General features: G+C 49.7%; 4 protein-coding genes across 11 annotated transcripts; 2 read left to right on the top strand and 2 right to left on the bottom strand.

Annotated features, from left to right (window-relative positions):
* The first annotated feature begins 970 nt into the window (after positions 1–970).
* Nr1i3 (nuclear receptor subfamily 1 group I member 3) lies at positions 971–5,693 on the top strand. 7 transcript variants are annotated; one of them, XM_057770461.1, is made up of 8 exons: positions 971–990; positions 1,750–1,880; positions 3,434–3,603; positions 3,784–3,923; positions 4,083–4,228; positions 4,308–4,424; positions 4,595–4,697; positions 5,524–5,693. In XM_057770461.1, exons 1-8 carry the CDS (start codon positions 971–973, stop codon positions 5,651–5,653), a joined length of 957 nt encoding a protein of 318 aa, XP_057626444.1. In that variant the 3' UTR covers positions 5,654–5,693. The 7 variants fall into 7 exon arrangements, with proteins under 7 accessions (XP_057626444.1, XP_057626447.1, XP_057626442.1 ...); XM_057770459.1 differs by lacking the exon at positions 971–990 and adding an exon at positions 1,163–1,299 and having other exon boundaries at positions 4,311–4,424; XM_057770458.1 differs by lacking the exon at positions 971–990 and adding an exon at positions 1,163–1,299.
* Tomm40l (translocase of outer mitochondrial membrane 40 like) lies at positions 4,808–9,455 on the bottom strand. The gene is made up of 10 exons (XM_057770466.1): positions 9,340–9,455; positions 8,869–9,118; positions 8,528–8,595; positions 8,143–8,235; positions 7,755–7,856; positions 7,502–7,607; positions 7,201–7,323; positions 7,011–7,087; positions 6,701–6,803; positions 4,808–6,563 (listed from the first exon to the last, which is right to left on the bottom strand). The coding sequence occupies exons 2-10, from the start codon at positions 8,981–8,983 to the stop codon at positions 6,424–6,426; spliced, it is 927 nt and encodes a 308-aa protein (XP_057626449.1). The 5' UTR covers positions 8,984–9,118; positions 9,340–9,455; the 3' UTR covers positions 4,808–6,423.
* Positions 9,456–9,750: 295 nt separating this feature from the next.
* On the top strand, positions 9,751–12,694 carry Apoa2 (apolipoprotein A2). Of its 2 annotated transcripts, none has more exons than XM_057770574.1 (5): positions 9,751–9,847; positions 11,247–11,385; positions 11,540–11,626; positions 11,932–12,064; positions 12,459–12,694. In XM_057770574.1, exons 2-5 carry the CDS (start codon positions 11,262–11,264, stop codon positions 12,577–12,579), a joined length of 465 nt encoding a protein of 154 aa, XP_057626557.1. In that variant the 5' UTR covers positions 9,751–9,847; positions 11,247–11,261; the 3' UTR covers positions 12,580–12,694. The 2 variants fall into 2 exon arrangements, with proteins under 2 accessions (XP_057626557.1, XP_057626556.1); XM_057770573.1 differs by having other exon boundaries at positions 11,537–11,626.
* Positions 12,695–14,610: 1,916 nt separating this feature from the next.
* Fcer1g (Fc epsilon receptor Ig) lies at positions 14,611–18,981 on the bottom strand. The gene is made up of 5 exons (XM_057770252.1): positions 18,618–18,981; positions 15,709–15,800; positions 15,530–15,565; positions 15,107–15,124; positions 14,611–14,965 (listed from the first exon to the last, which is right to left on the bottom strand). Exons 1-5 carry the CDS (start codon positions 18,664–18,666, stop codon positions 14,903–14,905), a joined length of 258 nt encoding a protein of 85 aa, XP_057626235.1. The 5' UTR covers positions 18,667–18,981; the 3' UTR covers positions 14,611–14,902.
* Positions 18,982–19,127: the final 146 nt, after the last annotated feature.

Here is a 19,127-nt window from a genome sequence, read left to right as displayed (position 1 = left end):
AAAGAAAAAACAAATCAATAAATCTTTTTTTTAAAAAAAAAAAAGAAAAGAAAAAAAGAAAGAGCTGGGAGGTGGTGGCACACACCTTCAATCCAAGCACTTGGGAGACAGAGGCCAGTTGATCTCTGTAAGTTTAAGGCCAACTTGGTCTACAGAGTAAGTAACAGGACAACTAAGGCTACACACAGAGAAATCCTGTCTTGAAAAGCCAAAAGGAAGAAGGAGGGGGAGAAGAAGGGAGGAAGGAAGGAAGGAAGGAAGGAAGGAAGGAAGGAAGGAAGGAAGGAAGGAAGGAAGGAAGGAAGGAAGGGAAGAAAAAAGGAATTAAGTAAGTGGGGGGTGGTTAAGAGCACTGGGCTGGTCTTCCAGAGGACCTGGGTCAATCCCCAGCACCATACGGCAGGTTATAACAGTCCTGTAACTCCAGTTCCAAAGGATCCAACATCCTCACACCCCTCACACAGACATACATGCAGGCAAAACACTTTGCACATAAAATAAATAAATAAATTTCTTTGAGAGCCTGGTATAATTGTTATAGCTATCCTTCGACTGTTGGCATACTGCATGTGTAAAAACTTGCCCTCTCTCCCTCTTCATCTCTCCTCACTTTATGCAGGATCCACGTAAAGAGAAGGCTGTAGATTTAGCCTAAAGCTCACCAGTAGGGAAAACAAGTAGCAGTTTTCAATGATCTGTGAGGGCCCCACCTATCATAGCCCCTCCCCATCTGCTACCAACCAACAGCTGGAACATGCTTAGGAAAACCTCCCGCCTCAGGTCTTTGCCCTGGGTCCAGAGTCTGCATCCTACCTACTACATATGGCACAAAGAGTACCCGGAGGTCACATGCATGAGACCTAGAGACAAGGTACCGAGGATAATCCCAAATTCCTGCAGCTCCTGAGATCACAAGGAGAGTAGGGTCAGCGTGGAGGCTTGGGGAGAGATTCGGTGGCCTGTATGCGGCATGCTGCCTAAGAGAAACAGGTGGGTAATCTGTGGAAGGCCCGAGACCGAAAACAACACTTCTGCTAGTGCAGACGGTGCTGGTATCGGGTGGAGGATAGGTAGTCTTGGGAAGGGATCCCGCCGAAGAAGAGGAAGAGAGTCTAGTGTGTTTCCGAGCTGACTGTTAACTTCCTCCCACATCCAGGAGACCATGACAGCCACGCTAACACTTGAAACCATGGCCAGTGGAGAGGAATATGAGCCGAGGAACTGTGTGGTGTGTGGAGACCGAGCCACGGGCTATCATTTCCATGCCCTGACTTGTGAGGGCTGCAAAGGCTTTTTCAGGTGAATGCTTTCTCCCCATCAGAAACAACCTCCGCACTCCTATCGGGCCGCCTTGAAACGCTGGCCCATCTCCAAGCTTATGGGGCTGTCATACTCACAGCCAAGCTGTACTGTCCTGTGTCTAGCACCCTCAGTTTTGCTGCCCCCAACACTGTATGGAACCGATGACAATAGAACAGCAGGCCAACCGTTTGTCCTAGAGGCACAGCCTCTTAGTCAAGAGCACTTGTGTAGTACACATCATCTGCCCAGGACCAAGTTAGTACTACACAGTGAGGGCTCGCTTCCCCGTGAAAATGCTCCAGCAGCTTCTGAGGACCTTTGGACACAACTCAGATTAGCCTGTTGTTAAACCAGTTAGCCTTTTCATACCCTTCCAGCCTCCTCTTACGCTCAGCTGCCTGCTTCGCTGCCATCTCAGATCCTGCAGTGTCTTTCTCTGTCTCGCAGACGAACAGTCAGCAAAAACACTGGTCCCATCTGTCCATTTTCTGGAAGCTGTGAGGTCAGCAAAGCCCAGAGACGCCACTGTCCAGCCTGCAGGTTGCAGAAGTGTCTAAACGCTGGCATGAGGAAAGACAGTGAGTTGGCCCCCTACCATCCCAGGATGCCATTGAGTGTGCTTCTCTGCTTTTGGTATACCTAATAGCTCGTGTTCCACATAGCAGGCAGAGTAAGTTTTTTGAAACTTAATTAGATTATGCCATGGTTCCCAAAACTTCCAGTCTCTCTTTTTAAAAGTAAGTTTTTTATTTTTAATGTGTATAAGTGTTTACCTGCATATATGTCTGTGCACCTTGTGTATGCCTGGTGTTCACAGAGGCTCGAAGAGCATGTTGGATCCCCTGGAACTGGAGTTACAGATGACTATAAATTGCCATGTGAGTGCTGGGAATTGAACCCAGGTCCTCTGCAAGATCAGCCAGCGCTTTTAACCCTGAGCCATTTCTCCAGTCTCTCCCCGCTCCAATCTCCTTTAAGGTACATGATTTCGTACATATCCTACTTCAGACTTTGTCTCTTAAGCCCCTTCAACACATACCAGCCACACTGACTCTGTGCTGTCCTCGAGCGCAGCAAGCTTACTATTCCCCAGGACTTCCCCATTTCCTCTCCCCGAAATGCCCTTCCCCTTCAAAGTCACCTGGCTTGCTTGCCTCTTCTCTTCTATCTCTGGAGTACGTGGTACCCATCTTCTTTCTTTTTTTTTTTTTTTCTTTTTTCTTTTTTTTTTTTTTTTTTTTTTTTTTTTTTTGGTTTTTCAAGACAGGGTTTCTCTGTGGCTTTGGAGCCTGTCCTGGAACTAGCTCTGTAGACCAGGCTGGTCTCGAACTCACAGAGATCCGCCTGCCTCTGCCTCCCTAGTGCTGGGATTAAAGGCGTGCGCCACCATTGCCCGGCAGTACCCGTCTTCTTATAGGAACTTCTTAGTTATTCATTGCTGCGTTCTCTGTGCCAGGTAACTGTGCTGTGCTCCCAACAGATAATGCAGCTGGCCTCCCACAGCTTCAGCCTGTCAGCTAAACAGCACAGTCACACTTGGGCATCAAGCCCATCTGCCTCTCAAACTCCAGCACTTCCATATCACACTCTTTCCAGCATGGAGCGGGTGGAAAGGACACTGTAGAAGCCAAATGGCACTGCCTTGAGTTCCGCCTGTCTCACTTATTTTATGGCTGTGGAAGTATTGCTGGAGTCTACGCTTCTGAGAAATACGAAGCCTGCCCTGTCTAATTAGAGTAGCTACAGCCAGTGAAATCTAGCCATAGAACCTTTGAAAGTACAATGCTATGCAAATCTAAAGTGACATTTTCAAAATGAAGACCCTTCTTCAACGTTCCCAAGGAGCTAAACATCTCCCCTTCCCACTTTACTCTCCACCCTTCCCTTCTTTCCCATGGTGCACTGTTTCCTGCTGCAGTGTGTCACTGATAAATACGAGGTCAGTAGATGTGCGCAGGAACTCCCTGCCGCCTAGACACACTGGTTCAGTGAAGTCCACGGAAGCCTCAGAACCCTTCCTTTCTTCCTCAGTCCTTACACGGGGAGACTGAGTAGTCTCGTCTCAAGGGGCAGAAGAAAGGTGCTCTCTGCTGCTCTCAACTTATGTCGTCGTCTTTCTTGCCTGCCACAGTGATCCTGTCAGCAGAAGCCCTGGCATTGCGGCGAGCCAGGCAGGCACAGCGGCGGGCACAGAAAGCATCCCTGCAGCTGAGTCAGGAGCAGAAAGAGCTGGTCCAGACCCTCCTGGGGGCCCACACTCGCCATGTGGTCCCCATGTTTGGCCAGTTAGTAAAGTTCAGGGTGAGAACTTACAGGATTTGTCCTGGGTGCCTGAGGGAGTTATTACCATGCCCTGACAGAGGACAGATCTCCAGAACCCCAGAGTGGGCAGGTTCCTCAGCCAAAAACCCTTCTAAGGCTGGTGAGACCCAAAGGACGGCCAAGGCTGAGGCCTCTCACTCATGCTCTGAACTCTTCCAGCCTCCAGCCCACCTGTTCGCCTATCACCGGCCCTTCCCCACTCTGGTCCCCGTGATGCCACTGCTCACACACTTTGCAGATATCAATACTTTCATGGTGCAGCAGATTATCAAATTTACCAAGGAACTGCCCCTTTTTCGGTGAGTACCATATGGTCTTTCAGGAAGTGCTTCATAAACCATACAAGGCTCTGATAAAAGTCACATATCCACTGGCCTTTCTGAGCACTAGGTATGTCAGTCGGGCCTTTTGATGGGCAAGCCTAATTCTAAAGTGCCCTTATTTTCTGCCCCACACAGGGCCCTACCCATGGAAGACCAGATCTCCCTCCTCAAGGGAGCAGCTGTGGAAATACTGCACATCTCACTCAACCTTACTTTCTGTCTTCAAACGCAGAATTTCCTCTGTGGGCCTCTATGCTACAGCATGGAAGATGCAGCCCATGGTAAGATGGTAGGGACAGCACAGGCTGTATAAAGTATGAAGCGTGACCAGGAGGCTCCTAAGCCTACTGCCTCTCACAGTAGGGTTCCAGTGGGAATTTTTGGATTTGATCATCCGCTTCCATGGGACACTGAAACGACTGGAACTCCAGGAGCCCGAGTATGTGCTCATGGCTGCCATGGCCCTCTTCTCTCCTGGTGAGAATCATCCAAAAGCCAAGGAACTAACTCTCAGCCCCTTTGATCCATCCCTGACTATCTTGCTTCCCAGCCCACAGTGTGGATCTATAGCATTCTCAGTCCCTGTACCACATGAGGCTCCCCACCTGGGTCCCTGCCACCTTGACCTTCCCACTTTCCTATCTCAGACAGGCCTGGAGTCACCCAGAGAGAAGAGATTGATCAGCTGCAAGAAGAGATGGCACTGATTTTGAACAACTACATCATGGAACAGCAGAGGCCCCAAAGTCGGTAGGTAGGAGGCTGGGGACTCACGGGCTGCACCGGGGGAAGGAAGGGATTGGAGAAACATTGGGATCAGAATGAATGCATTTACCGTTGTTTCCTTCTGGAACCTAGATCTTCCCTTGGGCCACCCCTATCACACATAGTTCCAGTACCCAAACTGTGCACACTGCTGTTCCTTCTCACTTTTCCAAGTTTTTTTTTTTTTATTCAGTAGAGATGCAAAGTAGTAGCTCATAGCCTGTGTGATAGCATTCCTGAGACTGGTGATAGCCATCACCTCCTCTCCAACTTCATTCTTCTTTTTGGCCCTCTCCTTTCCCTTGGGTCAACTCCGTGAATTTTTCAGTTCCATTTGAAGTTATAGTCATTCACAGTTTCATGGGCAAAGCCTGTCCCTGGCTCAAGAGTCCAGGCTCTGAAGTTAATGTCACTTTTGTTCTGCTCATTCCTTGATAAATCAGTTTGCTAAGAGGGGGATGTTTTATACCATAGAACAACACACCCGCCTTCTAGAACTCCATCTAGAAGGCTCCACCTTCAGGTTCTATACAATTGAAGTTTTGGCCAAGTCTAGTTCTTTACATTTGACCTCTAAGCCCTGGGTTCAGGAAAAACTAGGCACAAAGAAGGAAGACAGTGCTGAGAGACGCCCTCTTGGGGACTTCTGAACATTTTCAAAATGTAGTATGTGCCATCCACAGCAGGATTTTCTAATGTTCAGACTCAACCTCCTGGGGGGACAGTTCGGGGGACTGGGGCTTCAGGACGAGACTCCCAGCTGCCTTATTTCCCTCTTCTTTCCCTGGTAACCCTACTACTCCTTCCAAAGGTTTCTGTATGCAAAGCTGATGGGCCTGCTGGCTGAGCTCCGGAGCATAAACAATGCATACTCGTATGAAATACAACGCATCCAGGGACTGTCTGCTATGATGCCGCTGCTTGGGGAAATCTTCAGCTGAGGCCCAGGCTGGCCTCCTTCCCCAGACCTCCTGGGATACATTGGACTGGCAAGGGGAAATTGCTGGTGCCCAAGATGGGGACCAGCTAAAAGGAACTCAGTGGCAGCAATGAAACACTGAACAGTATCTGTCTCTCCGTGCGCTCATCCATGGCGTGTGGACAGGGCAGGGGGCAGAGAGTGGGGAGTTGGGGTGACCATAGGACCAAAGCGGTTCTCTGGAAACACAGAAGATGGGAAAAGAGGCAGTCTCAGGGCTAGGAGGTGACGGTCCTTCAAGGAATGGGTGGGCCCATTCTTTGGTCTTTCTATGGCCAAAGATTTAGCTCTTTAACGCTATTTTCCCAACTTTGGGAGGCTGAAGGATGGAAAATGGGAGAAATGGTATAGGAAGTGAATCCCATGCAGATCTTTCTGCTCTGAAGAAGAAGCTAATACCTTAATCAAATAAAAATAATAAAGAAGAAAGTAGGGTGAGGGAAGCCAGATACATCCCTTAATCCTTCTCCTTCAGTCCAGAGCCATAGAGATGTGGAAAATTATAGTGGGGCTGATGGCAGAATTGGGAACCTCAAACCACTGCCTCATGGGGAAGTGATCGTATGGCAGCTTCAGTTCCGAGGACGACACGGTCCTGCCCCCTACTCTGCCCATGGGACCTAGAAGTCATCAGCAAGGTAGGCTCTGGAGAGGGACCTAGTTAGTCTCTGGCCCTAGGGCATCTGACTCAAAGGTTCCAGCTGCTGTGTGGAGGTCGCCTCCAGGACCACTTCAGCCCACGGTAATGCTGAAGCCACAATGGAATCTGTTGCGCCAGTGATTGAGGAAGGCTCCGAGGGCGAGAGTGACGGGCAGGGGGGGCATCTTCTTCTCCAACACAGCACCAACACACCAGTTACTGTCCACCAGGCCTGCCAGGCAAGAGGACACTGGTCAGGCTGTATAGCAGGACTTGGAGTAAGGAGTCAACAGAAGCAAGGTAGAGCCTCTTCCCTCCCTGTGTAACCTCAAATCCCTCACCAGTCCCAAATGTCACAATAATCCTCACCTCTAAACACCATATTGGCCTGGGGCAGAGTCAGGTGGTAACCAAAGGAGAAGGTTGTATCCTGTAGCCTTGTATTTGCCTCAAACTCCACTCCAACCTGAACCTGGGAAGCAGGGACAAAAACGAGAGGAGGAACCATCACCCTGAATACCAGAAGAGTCCCAACAGGGTAGCAGCAAGCTGGGCGCATGTGTGGAAATGTATACCAAAATGAGGGTAGGAAGAATAATAGGCTAGGAGCCTGGGGGGTCCTTAGGGGCAGAGTTTCTCGCTGACCAACTAGGATAGCTGATCAGGTCAGTAATCTTACCTGTTCATTTGCCCTGTGGTAATAACTTGCATGGGCCCCACCTGACCCAACATTCAACGTCGCTACCCAGTGTAGAGCTGGGGGGGGAAAGTATAAAGGGAAAAGACAGTTGCTGTAATAGACATGGGCAAGGAACCCCAGAAAAGCCCAGAGTCGCTCCCCCTCACCACGGTCTCACTTGGCTCCGTACCTGAGTACTTCCCAGCCAGAGTCAAGATGGCCCCCTCTTCACCTGGTCGCCGGTGATAAACTAGCTCTCCTCCTAGCACCAGCCGTTGGGTGACACTCTGCAGGAAGTGAGCAACCATGATCACTGTGGGCGAGTAAGGAGACAAGAGTCAGGTGTGCGCCCCTACCATCCAGTCATCCCCACTCTGGCCTGCCCAGAAAAGTTCCTTTTCTAATCCCCAAACTACATTGAAGATGAAACGGCATGACTGACATTGTTTGCAAATGGACAGGCAAGAAAGAACTCCATCCTAGTTCCCCACCTGACTCCCCAATCAGGTCAGGATTTCCCAGGGTCAGAGTGGCTGTGTAGTCATCTCCCCGATACTCGCCATCAAACTGCCACGTCAGGAACTTGGCCTGCTGTGTCTGGGGAGGAGAGTAAGAAATAAAATACCCTTCCCCCTTTTTATGTTCAATATTGCCTCTGCTCCTCCCCCTAGACTCCCGAGGCAGGATACCCATGGAAGAGAGAGAGAGGTGCCTCAGCGGATGGAGGCAGGAACTGTGGGTCACCTGGAAGACAGCCTTAGCTCGTAGCCGCTCTGCCAACAGAAGCAAGACCTGGGCGTTGAGACTGCCACTGCTGTCCATATCCCCCACCACGGTGGGGAACACCTGTTAAGGAGTGTAGACAGTAAGGCTGAGATGGGTAGGTAGTTTTTATTGACCTAAACAGGAACACTAAGGGATTTCCGTAACAACACACAGTGCCCCCTGGTGGGCTTCAAAGACAAACGCAGGCATCTTTGCACAGGAGTATCTCTCTACCCTGTCCCATTCAGAAGAGCTGCAGAGAACAAAGTTGCTGAATGGTTTTCCTGACAGCACATACATTTCCTCCTCAAGACCTACGCCCGCGTGAGGGAATAGGGAGTTGACGCAAATGTGGTGGAGCCCTCACCTCAGTGGGGCTAAGCTGCCAGTCCCCTGCGTAGGCGGCATGGAGATGATACCCTGGCAAGCCCAGGGCACTCATGTGCACAGTATGAGCCACCTGAGGAAAGAGGAGACAATGGAGAACACGACATTCTTCTTCAATTCCCTATCCCACCCTTGATCTTTTTCCATTCAGCGGGTGTTTCTAAAAACCTCAACTGTTCCGACATATGAAGAGGGTCACTGGATTTTAAGCAACAAGTCCCACAGGCAAAGAAAGGAAAAGGGACCCCACATCGTCCCTCACTAGTCACACCTAGCCTGACTAAGACTAGAGTAAGAGGTGTGAAGAAGAGGATCCAGGGATGGTAGGGTGGTGAAGTGAGGAGGGGCCGGAGAAGTGGGAGCACCTGGAAATGACTGCTCAGAACCTTGTTGACAACCAGCTTCACGCCCTCCATCTGTGCTGGAAATACATCTGAAAGGAGTGAGGGGAAGGGAAGGAATAAGTACAGATGAGGACCCCCAGCCAAGGAGGTAGACCTCCCTTTCAGTCCAACATGAAGCACTGAAGGAAATGACCTCCTTTCAAATCCTGCAACAAAAATGCTCTGCTTTGGACATCTGACCCTTCTTGACTGCTGGATGCTCCAGCTGTGATCTCTCTGTTCACATCACGGGGCATCAGCATTCAAGACCCTCCCCTCCTCTACCCCTTCCACCTAAGACACCCAAAAACCACGGTCCTCACCTTTGCACAACCGGTGCAGCTCATCGAAGCTCCCGGGGTTGGGCAGCGGTTCCTCTCGACGGGGGGTCCGGCGGGGTAAAGTCCCCAGCGGTGCCAGGCCCAGGGTGTTACCCATTTTAGTCCAGAGGACAGGGAGGGGTCGGGGTTAGCCTGGGGAAACAATCTATTGCTCCCTCTATCCTCCACGGGCTCCACCCCCCATCATCAGGCTCCCCAGTTTCAGAAACTTCCATAGGGTTCAATGCTAGACCTGCAACAAGAAACAGTAGGGGAAGAGAACACCGATGGAAAAATTGAATCCCAGGCACACTCCCGCCCCATCGTTGATCCTTCACCCCCACCTGTCACCCCTGTCCGCTCTCCCATTATCTATTCTTAATCACCACCACAGGCTTCAGTTAGCTCCCTAGTTTCTCTATTCTTCATTCTCACGTCCCAAGGCTCTGCCCGCAATGGAACACTAACCCTTACCATCTCAAAGCATCCTGCTGCCTCTTTCCCCTAGGCACACCCCGGTCATCTTGATGGGGGCAGCCATATTAAGTAATGGCAGAACTATAGCTTCAACCTGCATTCTAAGCATGGCCATAAGCGCCATCTTGGAAATGGGCAAAGGAAGCGCTCAAAGACCCAACCCACCCAATGATGAAAAAAGGTGCTTAAATTTCCAGTGACCAATGGGAGAGGAGGAAGCAGAAGAGTGGCAGCCCTGACGGCCCCAGAGCTTCAGTCCGCCGCTGCAGGGACAAGTGGGAGTTTGTGGGTGGTACTTTAGACTTGAGTCGGAGGCCACGTAACTAAGATAGCCCAGCCTCTTCAAGGTCGAGAAAAATTTGTGTGCGTTCGAGACGCCAGGGGGAGCATTTTGTCCAGCATCGCTGGAGCTCCTTAAACCGGACCCGAGAAAAGTGAAACTACAGTTTGAGTTTGGAGACGTGTTTTATGAAGAGACGCTCAGGGAGGGATTGTGAAGACACCAGTTCGCATTACTCTCTACCTACCTAAAATCCTCTGGGGGATACCCACAGCCCTCCCACACCTCCAGAGGGCTGCTGCTCACAAACACAGCTCTCCCCTAGAAAATAGAACTCTATCACCACTACCTCCCCCGCTCTGGAATTCTACAAGCCAGGCCTTCTTGTTAGAATAGGAAAGGGTGTGAGTTTGAGGGAGGGGAGCAGGTTGTGGGTAGAACTAATTTCTGAAGCTGCCCTCTCCAGTTACTCCTTTCTTGCAGACCGGACTAATAAAATCCAGGAATCCGACTACTGCCTGTCCTTACACTCTTCCCCCAGGGCTAGGGGCAAGCGATACTGTGACAATAGAGCTACTTCACAAGAGGACAGCTAGAAATGGGAAACATTTCTTGGTCATTGTTCGCATCCTGCCTCTCAGTAGTATTCCAGTGCACACAGGGTAAATTTAGGGGGCCGAAAGGTGAAAGGTAGCAACGTTTTCAGTATCTACTTAGCTGATTCCACTGGAGAGCTCCGGGCCTAGGGAATGCGCCTCATAGTCGTCCCCCCACACTAATTCGAGCTTGGTCAAAGGGCCAGGACCTAACTGATAAGGTGATTAAATAACCAGGCATCTTCGACCTTTATCTGGACTGAAACCTCTTAACTGTTGCAGCTGGGAGCAGGAAAGAGGGCAGAGGCTATTTTTCTGAATTTGTTTTTTAGGGGATAGGGATGGGAACCCAGGAGTGTTAGTCCACATTCTCATTACACATTAACTCAAAAAGGGACAGAGTCAGCGGTATCTGTTCTTGTATTCCCCTAAGCCCCATTCCCTGCCACTTCCTATTTCAATTCCTTTTCCTCTCTTTCTCTCTCTTCTCTCTCTCTCTCTCTCTCTCTCTCTCTCTCTCTCTCTCTCTCTTCCTCCTCCTCCTCCTCTTCCTCCTCCTCCTCCTCCTTCTTTTTTTTTTTAAGACAGGGTCTCTCTATGCAGCCCTGAAACTCACTATATAGATCAGGCTGACCTCAAATTCACAGCCATCAGTCTGCCTCTGCCTCCCCAGTGCTGGGAAGAAAGGCACATGCCATCACGCCTAGCTTCTTTCTCCTTTCTTTTGTTCCCAAACACCTCTTTGCCAAGTTGCTATGAAAGTATGAATCCTATAGGGTTGGGGGAATGAAGTCTATCCACAGCGAGGTAAAGATAACAAGAGCTACGGGCTTCATGTCAGAACTTCCCAGAGAAATAGCTTAGAATCCTGATTCCCTGCTATGTATCAACCCTGTTAACTTCAGCCCTCGATCCCAAAAGAATAAAACATAAGCAGATAGATCTTGGTCTTCCCCTGAGTTTATACCCCCGCCTCTCATTCGAACACCAAGAGTCCCTCTTGCTTGTTCTTCCGTCCATCTCTGCAGCTTGTTTACTCCAGCATGATCTCTGCCCCTCTGGACTTGCCATGCTCGGCATCACCTGACAGGGGTGGGGAAGGAGAAGCGTATATAGCCCTGTCTCCGTCCAGGCCTGGAGTAGATGCCAAGGACAGCGGCACTACAGGTATGACGAGGGAGCAAGGATGTGGGCAACATGCAGAGAGGATGAGGCTTTGATTGTGGAAGGAATGGGAATTAAGTTAGTGTGGGCATTCTGGTGGGGGGATCTCCGAAAGGGGCTACAGCCCATTTGACTTCAATGTCCTTCCCACCAGCAGCACTGTTCCAAGGCTACGTTCCCACTGCCGCCATCATGAAGCTGCTTGCGATGGTTGTTCTGCTCGTCACTGTCTGTAGCCTGGAAGGTGAGTTTGTAATACGGAGAAAGGAAACCAAAGGAAAGAAGGTGCTGGGGCTCATGGCTACCCAACTCTCCGTGCTTCTACAGATGAGTGTGCCAGCAGAACCCAAGAGGAAAATCGTTCCCTTTCGAAAGTCTAAAAAACAAAACAAAAACCCAGAAAACAAAAAACAAAACCTCAAATACCTAGCAGGACACCAGTTTGGGGAAGCGGCTGAAAGCTGGGATGGATCTTGTGGGGTGTGACGGGAGACTAGGATTCACTGCTGGGAATCCAAATGAAAAGATGGTGCATATGTGTTTGTGTAGGGGCTTTGGTTCGGAGACAGGCAGAAGAGCCGGGTCTGCAGGGCCTGTTCAGTCAGTATTTTCAGACCATGACTGACTATGGCAAGGACTTGATGGAGAAGGCCAAGAGCACGGAGATCCAGACCCAAGCCAAGTAAGTCTCTAGGAGAGGACTCAAGGGGCTCCAGGGCTGCAGAGAATAGGAAGACAGGTGTTCTCATGGGAATCTTAACTCAGCGGCTGGGGTTCCTGAAGATTAGGCTTAAAAATCGGGAAGAAAAATTCCTCCCTCACCCCAGTAGATCCATCCAGTGTATTCCTCAGGTGGGGGCAGCAGGGAGTGGACCTTGAACTCTAGTCGCTAGTGTCTGATGCCCTGCTTGCTGCATGGAAGGTCTACTCCTCCTCTTCCAGACTTTCCAGGGTACTTCAGGGTGCACCACTTAGAAACCTGGGTTGGGTCAGTCTGCTCTGACCTTCACCACCAACACAGATCCGGTCAGCGATTGGGGCCCTTCACATCAGTCTCTGGTCCTTCCCCTCCCCAGGGCTTACTTTGAAAAGACACATGAGCAGCTGACACCCCTGGTCAAGAAAGCCGGAGCAGATCTGATGAGCTTCTTCAGCCACTTTATGAACTTTGAGAAACCAGCTCCTGCTGCTAAGTGAGGTGTGGGGCACCCGTCTTCCTACCCCAGCTCCCCACTGGCCTGCCCTAGAGCCCCCTCCTGCCCACTGGCCTACCCTAAAGCCCCCACTCTACCTTCTGCCTGTGTTGTACAATAAATGCGGAAGGAATCAAACTGTGCCTCGTGTCTTTGGGTGACTGGGGAGAAGCAGCAGAGTGGGGGAGGAGTAGGAGGAAGGAAAAAGAGAAATCTGTTTCTAAAAGGGGAAAGGGACGAGAGTTTTGGTGTGAGCTGTGAAGAAAGGGCTGAAGAAATAAGTGGTGGACACGACAGAGTAGATGCCTGTGATTTGTCTCCACACAAAGGAGTCTCCCCCGTGAGTGAGTGGCTCAGTAGCATCACTGAAGGACATGGACCTAAGAAAGCAATGAAGGACTCACAGCTTGGGGTCACAGGAAACAAGGGCAACCCTCAGAATTTCTTCTTAACTTTCTATGAATAGATCGTGAAGTGGTTGTTGCTTTGTTTTCTAAAAAAAAGACCAGTGGTGTGACTCAAGACTTGACTCCATCTTTCCCTTTGAACCTGGAGAACACTGTGTTTCCGCCATCCCACAGTAAAAGACTAGGCTAACCCTTTTCTCCCAAAGCAATCTAGTCTCTTCCCTCAAAACCGCTCATTTAGTGAGGTGTGGTAGCACACACCTACCTTTAATCCTGGCACTCGGGAATTCCAGGACAGCCAGAGCTATGAAATAAAGAGGCCCTGCCTCAAGACAAAGCAAGCCAGTAAACAAACTGCAAAAGGAAAAAGAAAACAAAACCAAAAGGCTATGGATATAATTTAATGGTAGAGTCCTTACCTAGCATGTGTGAAGCCCTAGGTTCAATCCCTAGCATTTGAATCAATGTAAAACAACAAAAAAGCAAAAACAAATAAAAAAACCTTTTTGTTTTATGTAGAACAGTGTATATATACAAGAAAGTCAGTCCCTACTTTCAAAGTGACCTTAAACAAGTTAATATTTTAAAGAACCTGAATTTCTTATACAGGTTAGTGAGCAGATAAAATGATACAATGAGAAAATACTTTGAAAATATAAATCACTATGCAATGCTGTGCTGTCCAGAACAGGGGACTGCTAGATGGACACTCTGGAGTGCTGTGCTGTCTGACTCAGGGGATTGCTAGATTGGACACTCTAGCCTTTCTGGAAGAAGGCAGGCAGGTCAGAGACAGAGCTCACTGCACCCTCCAAGGCTTAAATACCTCCATGAAGAGCTTCCTAGTGACCGGGAAGAGGACAGGCACTGGCAGGGATTCCCTGACTTGTGGGAAATGACCTCCCATTTGGACCCAACTTGTTCCCCTTGACCTTTCCTACCTCCAACCTATCAGCTTCTCTCTAAGATCCTTCTTGCTCCCAAATCCCCTGAAAATCCATTGTCCTTATAAACCTTCCACTAGGAGGGTCACATGATCTCTGCCATCACATTCCTTCTGCACGCCTAGCCCTTCAGCGATGCTAACTCGAACGTGCACAAGCTGAATTGATATTATCTAGATTGGTGACTCTTTTAGGCTAGACATACAGGCTTCTCTACAAACCAATCAGGATTCACTTTCAGACACAAAAACTATACTGAGTACAGAAGTCATTTCTTAGGTTCCAGGGTCTCTAAGTACATGTATGGGTGGGAGTGTGAGAAGGCTCCCTGCACTAGGTTCCATTTCAGAGCACCAAGAGAACAAGGGTCTTATCACTCGTCTAGATACAGTCAGCACTCATACCTCAAAAGAGCAAGGTAGCAAGGCAGTGGTAGTGCACGCCTTTAATCCCAGCACTTGGGAGGCAGAGTTCGAGGCTAGCCTGGCCTGCAGTATGAGTTCCAGGACTACAGAGAAACCCTGTTTTGAAAAACAGACAAGCAAACAAAAGAGCAAAGTAGCCCTGGAGTCCTGTGTTCTCAGCAGCTGAGTTTGCCTCACTCTAAACTGTATCTTCAGTATCCAGTCTAATGCTTAGTACAAGCTGAACCGTTATATGACAAATGACAAAATGAGTAGAGTCACATCTGTACTAGCTTTATTGGAAGGTAATCCCTTTCCATTGTTTAGCAAGAGCTGGGGATCAGGGGAGGACAGAGAAAGGAAGCAATGGAATATGTAAGGGAACAACCATCTGTGAGTAAGTCTTTAACGGAAATGAGCGACTGCTGGTGGACATTAACTTAGAGCCTGGCATCATGGGAGTAAGGTCAGCTAGCATCAAAAGCACAAAGGTAGCATCGTGATGTCAGCTGTGAGGGCTAAGAGAGAACAGAAGCAGAGAGAGAACGCAGCCAAGGACATATGCTCTAAAGCTACTGGGGTGGTTTCTCGTGCTTCAGAGTCTCGTATGTCTCTTGGTTCCGGGTACTCAGGCCCTGCAGGAGAGTCAAAGGCTGATCAGGAGTTTGAGCTCATCACAGGACCCCCATTCACCTCAGACCCCATTCTTATCAAAGTCATTCTAAACCCAAGCCTCTTTTTCTGACCCCTAAGATATGGAAAAGAGGTTCACTCACCGTGTAAACAGCATCTTTCTGTAGAGATGAAAGGAGCAAGGCATTAAAGACGTATACCTTCTTTGGGCCCCATCCCCCATCATCTTCTTTCCCACCCAGGGACTATCTGGGTCAAGGTTAGCATTAGCTGCCTTAAGCTGGGAGCACTCACACATGTGCTCCCTTACCCGTATGGCCACACCCTTCAAGAGCAGCACACAACACTTGGGCGTTGTCACCTCTGCTTCATTCTTTCCTGTCCAGACATTTTATCTGCAGCTCAACTAGATGGCAGCATGCTACTCATGCTGAGGTGAGGGGCAGGGTACAGATCAGTCTCCAAAACACACGCTTTCCCAGAGGTCTCAGTGCTAAGGCTAATAACCCAGGAAGGCTGGGAGCCTGAAAACAAAATCATTGACGCACAGGTGTGGGACTCCGTACCTCATAGCTGGCTATCGCTGCCTTTCTGACCTGGATCTAGAGGGGGGAAAGGCAATCAGTAAGGGAGAAGTTGGAGGCCCATCTCCTTCCCCTCCAAACCATGGAGAACCCCTTCGGTTTCCCTTCCTGAGACCTCCCACTCCTGGGTCCGGTTCTTCAACCGTCCCTCCCTGCCTTACCTTGAGTCGACAGTAGAGGAGGGTAAGGACAATACCATACAAAAACAGGATGGCATCCAGGATATAGCAGAGCTGGGGCTCTCCTAGGGCAGCTGAGGGGATACAGGATGCCCATGGGACCCGGTGCACAGGGAAAGGGAGGGTTGTTGCTCAGAGGAAGGGGAAGGGGTCAGAGAGGTGGGACAGGGTCTTGTGGGGGGTCCTTCTAACCCCATCTTTAGACTGTTGTTTCTCTTACCTGCCCCTCTCCCCCTCACACTATGGCAGAAGTCGGATAGGACGCATAAAGGGTTCGGTTGTGGTAGGACTTGGGTTTACTGAGGGTTACAGACTTCCCTCTCAGCCCCGACCTCTCTTTTCAGTACTGTGGTTCCTCAGGCATCATTGAGCACTTCTTCTACCTCAAGGACCCATCAGAGTTTACTGGGCTGAGACAAAAACCTCAGCCCAGTGGGGGAGGGAGAAAGAAATAGTGGCAAAATTTCAACAAAGAAACCACAAGAGTGTGTCTCTGCTAAGTCCTATGACCTGTGGCTGAGAGCTGGACAGGAAGGATGTGAGCTGGGGAAGGGAAGGAAGGCAATTACTCTATTATTGGTCATCTCAGCCTCTCTGCCGTTTGCCACCCAAGGCACTAACTATACCAAAACAAGCCAACAACAAACAAAAACAAAGTGACTCTGTTTGAGGCCCAATAGACACCATTGACTGTTCACGCAACGTTGGGTGGTGACCACAGCTCAAAGAAATGACCACAAACTAAATCTAAAATATAGATTCTTCCTCTTGCTACTCTGCCCTGTTAATCATGGTAGACCTCTAAGAGGGGAAGTTTGTGCAACTGAAAAAACAACAACAACAACAACAACAAATCACACAGGAGCTGAGAGTGGCAGGTCATGCCTATAATCCCAGCACTTGGGAGGCTGAGGCTAAAAGCATTGGGTGAGTTTCAGACAAGCCTAGGATATACAGTGAGATCCTGAAGGGGAAAAAAAAAAAAGCCAGGCAGTGGTGGCACGTGATGCCTGGGAGGCAGAGACAGGTGGATCTCTGAGTTCAAGGCCAGCTTGGTCTACACAGTGAGCTCCAGGACAGCCAGGGCTACACAGTGAAACCCTGCCTTGAAACATGAACAAACAAAACAGGAACTCACAACAAGCAACAAACAATGCCCCCCCCCAAAAAAGAGAAAAACCAAAAAACTAAGAAACAAAACTTCCCAAACAATAAGGTGTACAGGAACTGAACATGGTAGCCTCACAATATCAGGAGGCTGAGGCAGGAAGAGTGTGAATGATGCCAGCCCGGGCTACATGAGATCCCGCCTCAAATGACCGCACAGGATCTGGGCTGAGATTGCTCCCAGCCTTTTCAGGACCACGGGGTGTGTGTGTGTGTGTGTGTTTGTGTGTGTGTGTGAATGTGAGCTACTGGGCCCCTGAGGTTTGCCTTTCTCATCTGATTCATGAGTCCCTAGGACTGGAACCTTATACCGCCCACCCCCTCACCAGCTGACAAAAACGGTGTGACCCCTGTCCAGTCCACACAAGTCACTTCTACTTTTTTTTTTTTTTGGTTTTTCGAGACAGGGTTTCTCTGTGGCTTTGGAGCCTGTCCTGGAACTAGCTCTTGTAGACCAGGCTGGTCTCGAACTCACAGAGATCTGCCTGCCTCTGCCTCCCGAGTGCTGGGATTAAAGGCGTGTGCCACCATCGCCCGTCTTTCACTTCTACTTTTTTTTTTTAAATATTTATTTATTATGTATACAATATTCTTTCTACGTGTATACCTGCAGGTCAGAAGAGGGCACCAGACCTCATTACAGATGGTTGTGAGCCACCATGTGGTTGCCGGGAATTGAACTCAGGACCTTTGGAACAGCAGGCAATGCTCTTAACCGCTGAGCCATCTCTCCAGCCCCCTCACTTCTACTTTTGATTCTACAACACTCCTACACGGTATTACAGAAATCTCACAACTACATTGTGAAACAAACATCAGCATCACACTTTCGCGGAGGATAAAATGCAGGTACTCAGAAAAGCTTAGAAACACTCAGGACCAGTGTCAGGCAACAGAATTGGAACTCAAATCGTTTTTTTTTTTCTGCTTCCAAAGCCCATTCTTGTTTGCCTACAGTTTAAGCCCTACCTCTGTAAAAGCCAGCCCTCAACCAGCTTTTCAAGCTCCTTGCTGGGCATGGTAGTACAGGCCTAGAAACCCAGCACTTCTGGTGGGGGCAGGACTAAGAAATCAGGGTTAGCCTTAGCTAAACAGGGAGTTTTCAGGTTTGTCTGGGCTACATAATACCCTGTCCCCACCACACCAAGACAAACACCACACACTGATAGAATGCAAAATAAACCAAAGCTGAGGGAAGTTCTTTGGCAGCCTAGAAGCTCAGAACCACTGGGTCTTGGGCTTTTACTTCTCAACTGATGATTGAGAACACGGGACCCGACCCTCTGCTGCCTACTGGTGTCGGCTGACAGAACGGTGTGACCCATGCCATCCCCAGAAATGGAACTCGTCTATTTTGAGTCCCCTGCCTTACTTCCAAGCTCACAGTCAGGCCCTAGCCTATCTAGAGAGCATTGTATATAGAGATCGGCTCCCAACAGAGACCGAGAGCGTCCCGTGGTACTGCTGATCAAGAGACGGGACTTTCCTAGAGAAGCTCTCCATGCTGCATAGCCCACCCCGACAGACTAACCCAGTACGGGAGGTAAGGAAGGAACAATAAAGATGGAATTGATGAGTAGTGTTAGACCCAACAGGACTAACTTCAGAATCGGCCACAGCCCTGTGCCCACCCGCCTGGCACCAGCCTTCTCCCTGCCTTCCATAACTCACGCCCTGGCTTCCCACTCAAGCACAGCTAAAACACGCCAAACCCTTTCACCTACCTGCTTGTTCGACCAAAAGGAGCAAGAGCAAGACCACGGCTGGAATCATCTTGGGCAGGGGCTTCGGGGCTGGGAACTGGCGATCAGACACTCTGACAGAACTGCGCAGCTGTGCCCACGAACAGCTCCCTGACCACAGTTCCCCCCTTCCTGCCACGCCTTCCCCCCACACTTTGGCCCCTTCCCCTTCCTGCACTAGAGACCAGACGGCTCCCGGAAGGGCCAACTAGGGGAGCTGGAAGATCTGGCCTCTACGCCTCAGCTCTTTCAGGGACCAACCTCCTAACCCACAGAATGAGCAGACTTTCATGTTTGGGAAAGGCTGTCTATATCCGCCATGTTTAACAGCCCCCTCATCAGGAGGAACTGAGGGAAAAGGGGAAATGGGGAATGGAGAAGTGGAAAGGGCAAGCAAGAGTCAGAGAGGGGGTGGAGATTCAGCTGGGAAAATCAAACAGAAATACAAAGTGAAAGACAGTAAGACACCAAGAAAGACTCACTAGAAGCTTG

This window comes from Chionomys nivalis, chromosome 5 (assembly GCF_950005125.1).
Source record: "Chionomys nivalis chromosome 5, mChiNiv1.1, whole genome shotgun sequence".
Classification (NCBI taxonomy): domain Eukaryota; kingdom Metazoa; phylum Chordata; class Mammalia; order Rodentia; family Cricetidae; genus Chionomys; species Chionomys nivalis.
The sequence above is the reverse complement of the archived record's forward strand: the minus strand, read 5'-3'. Positions and strand labels throughout refer to the sequence as shown.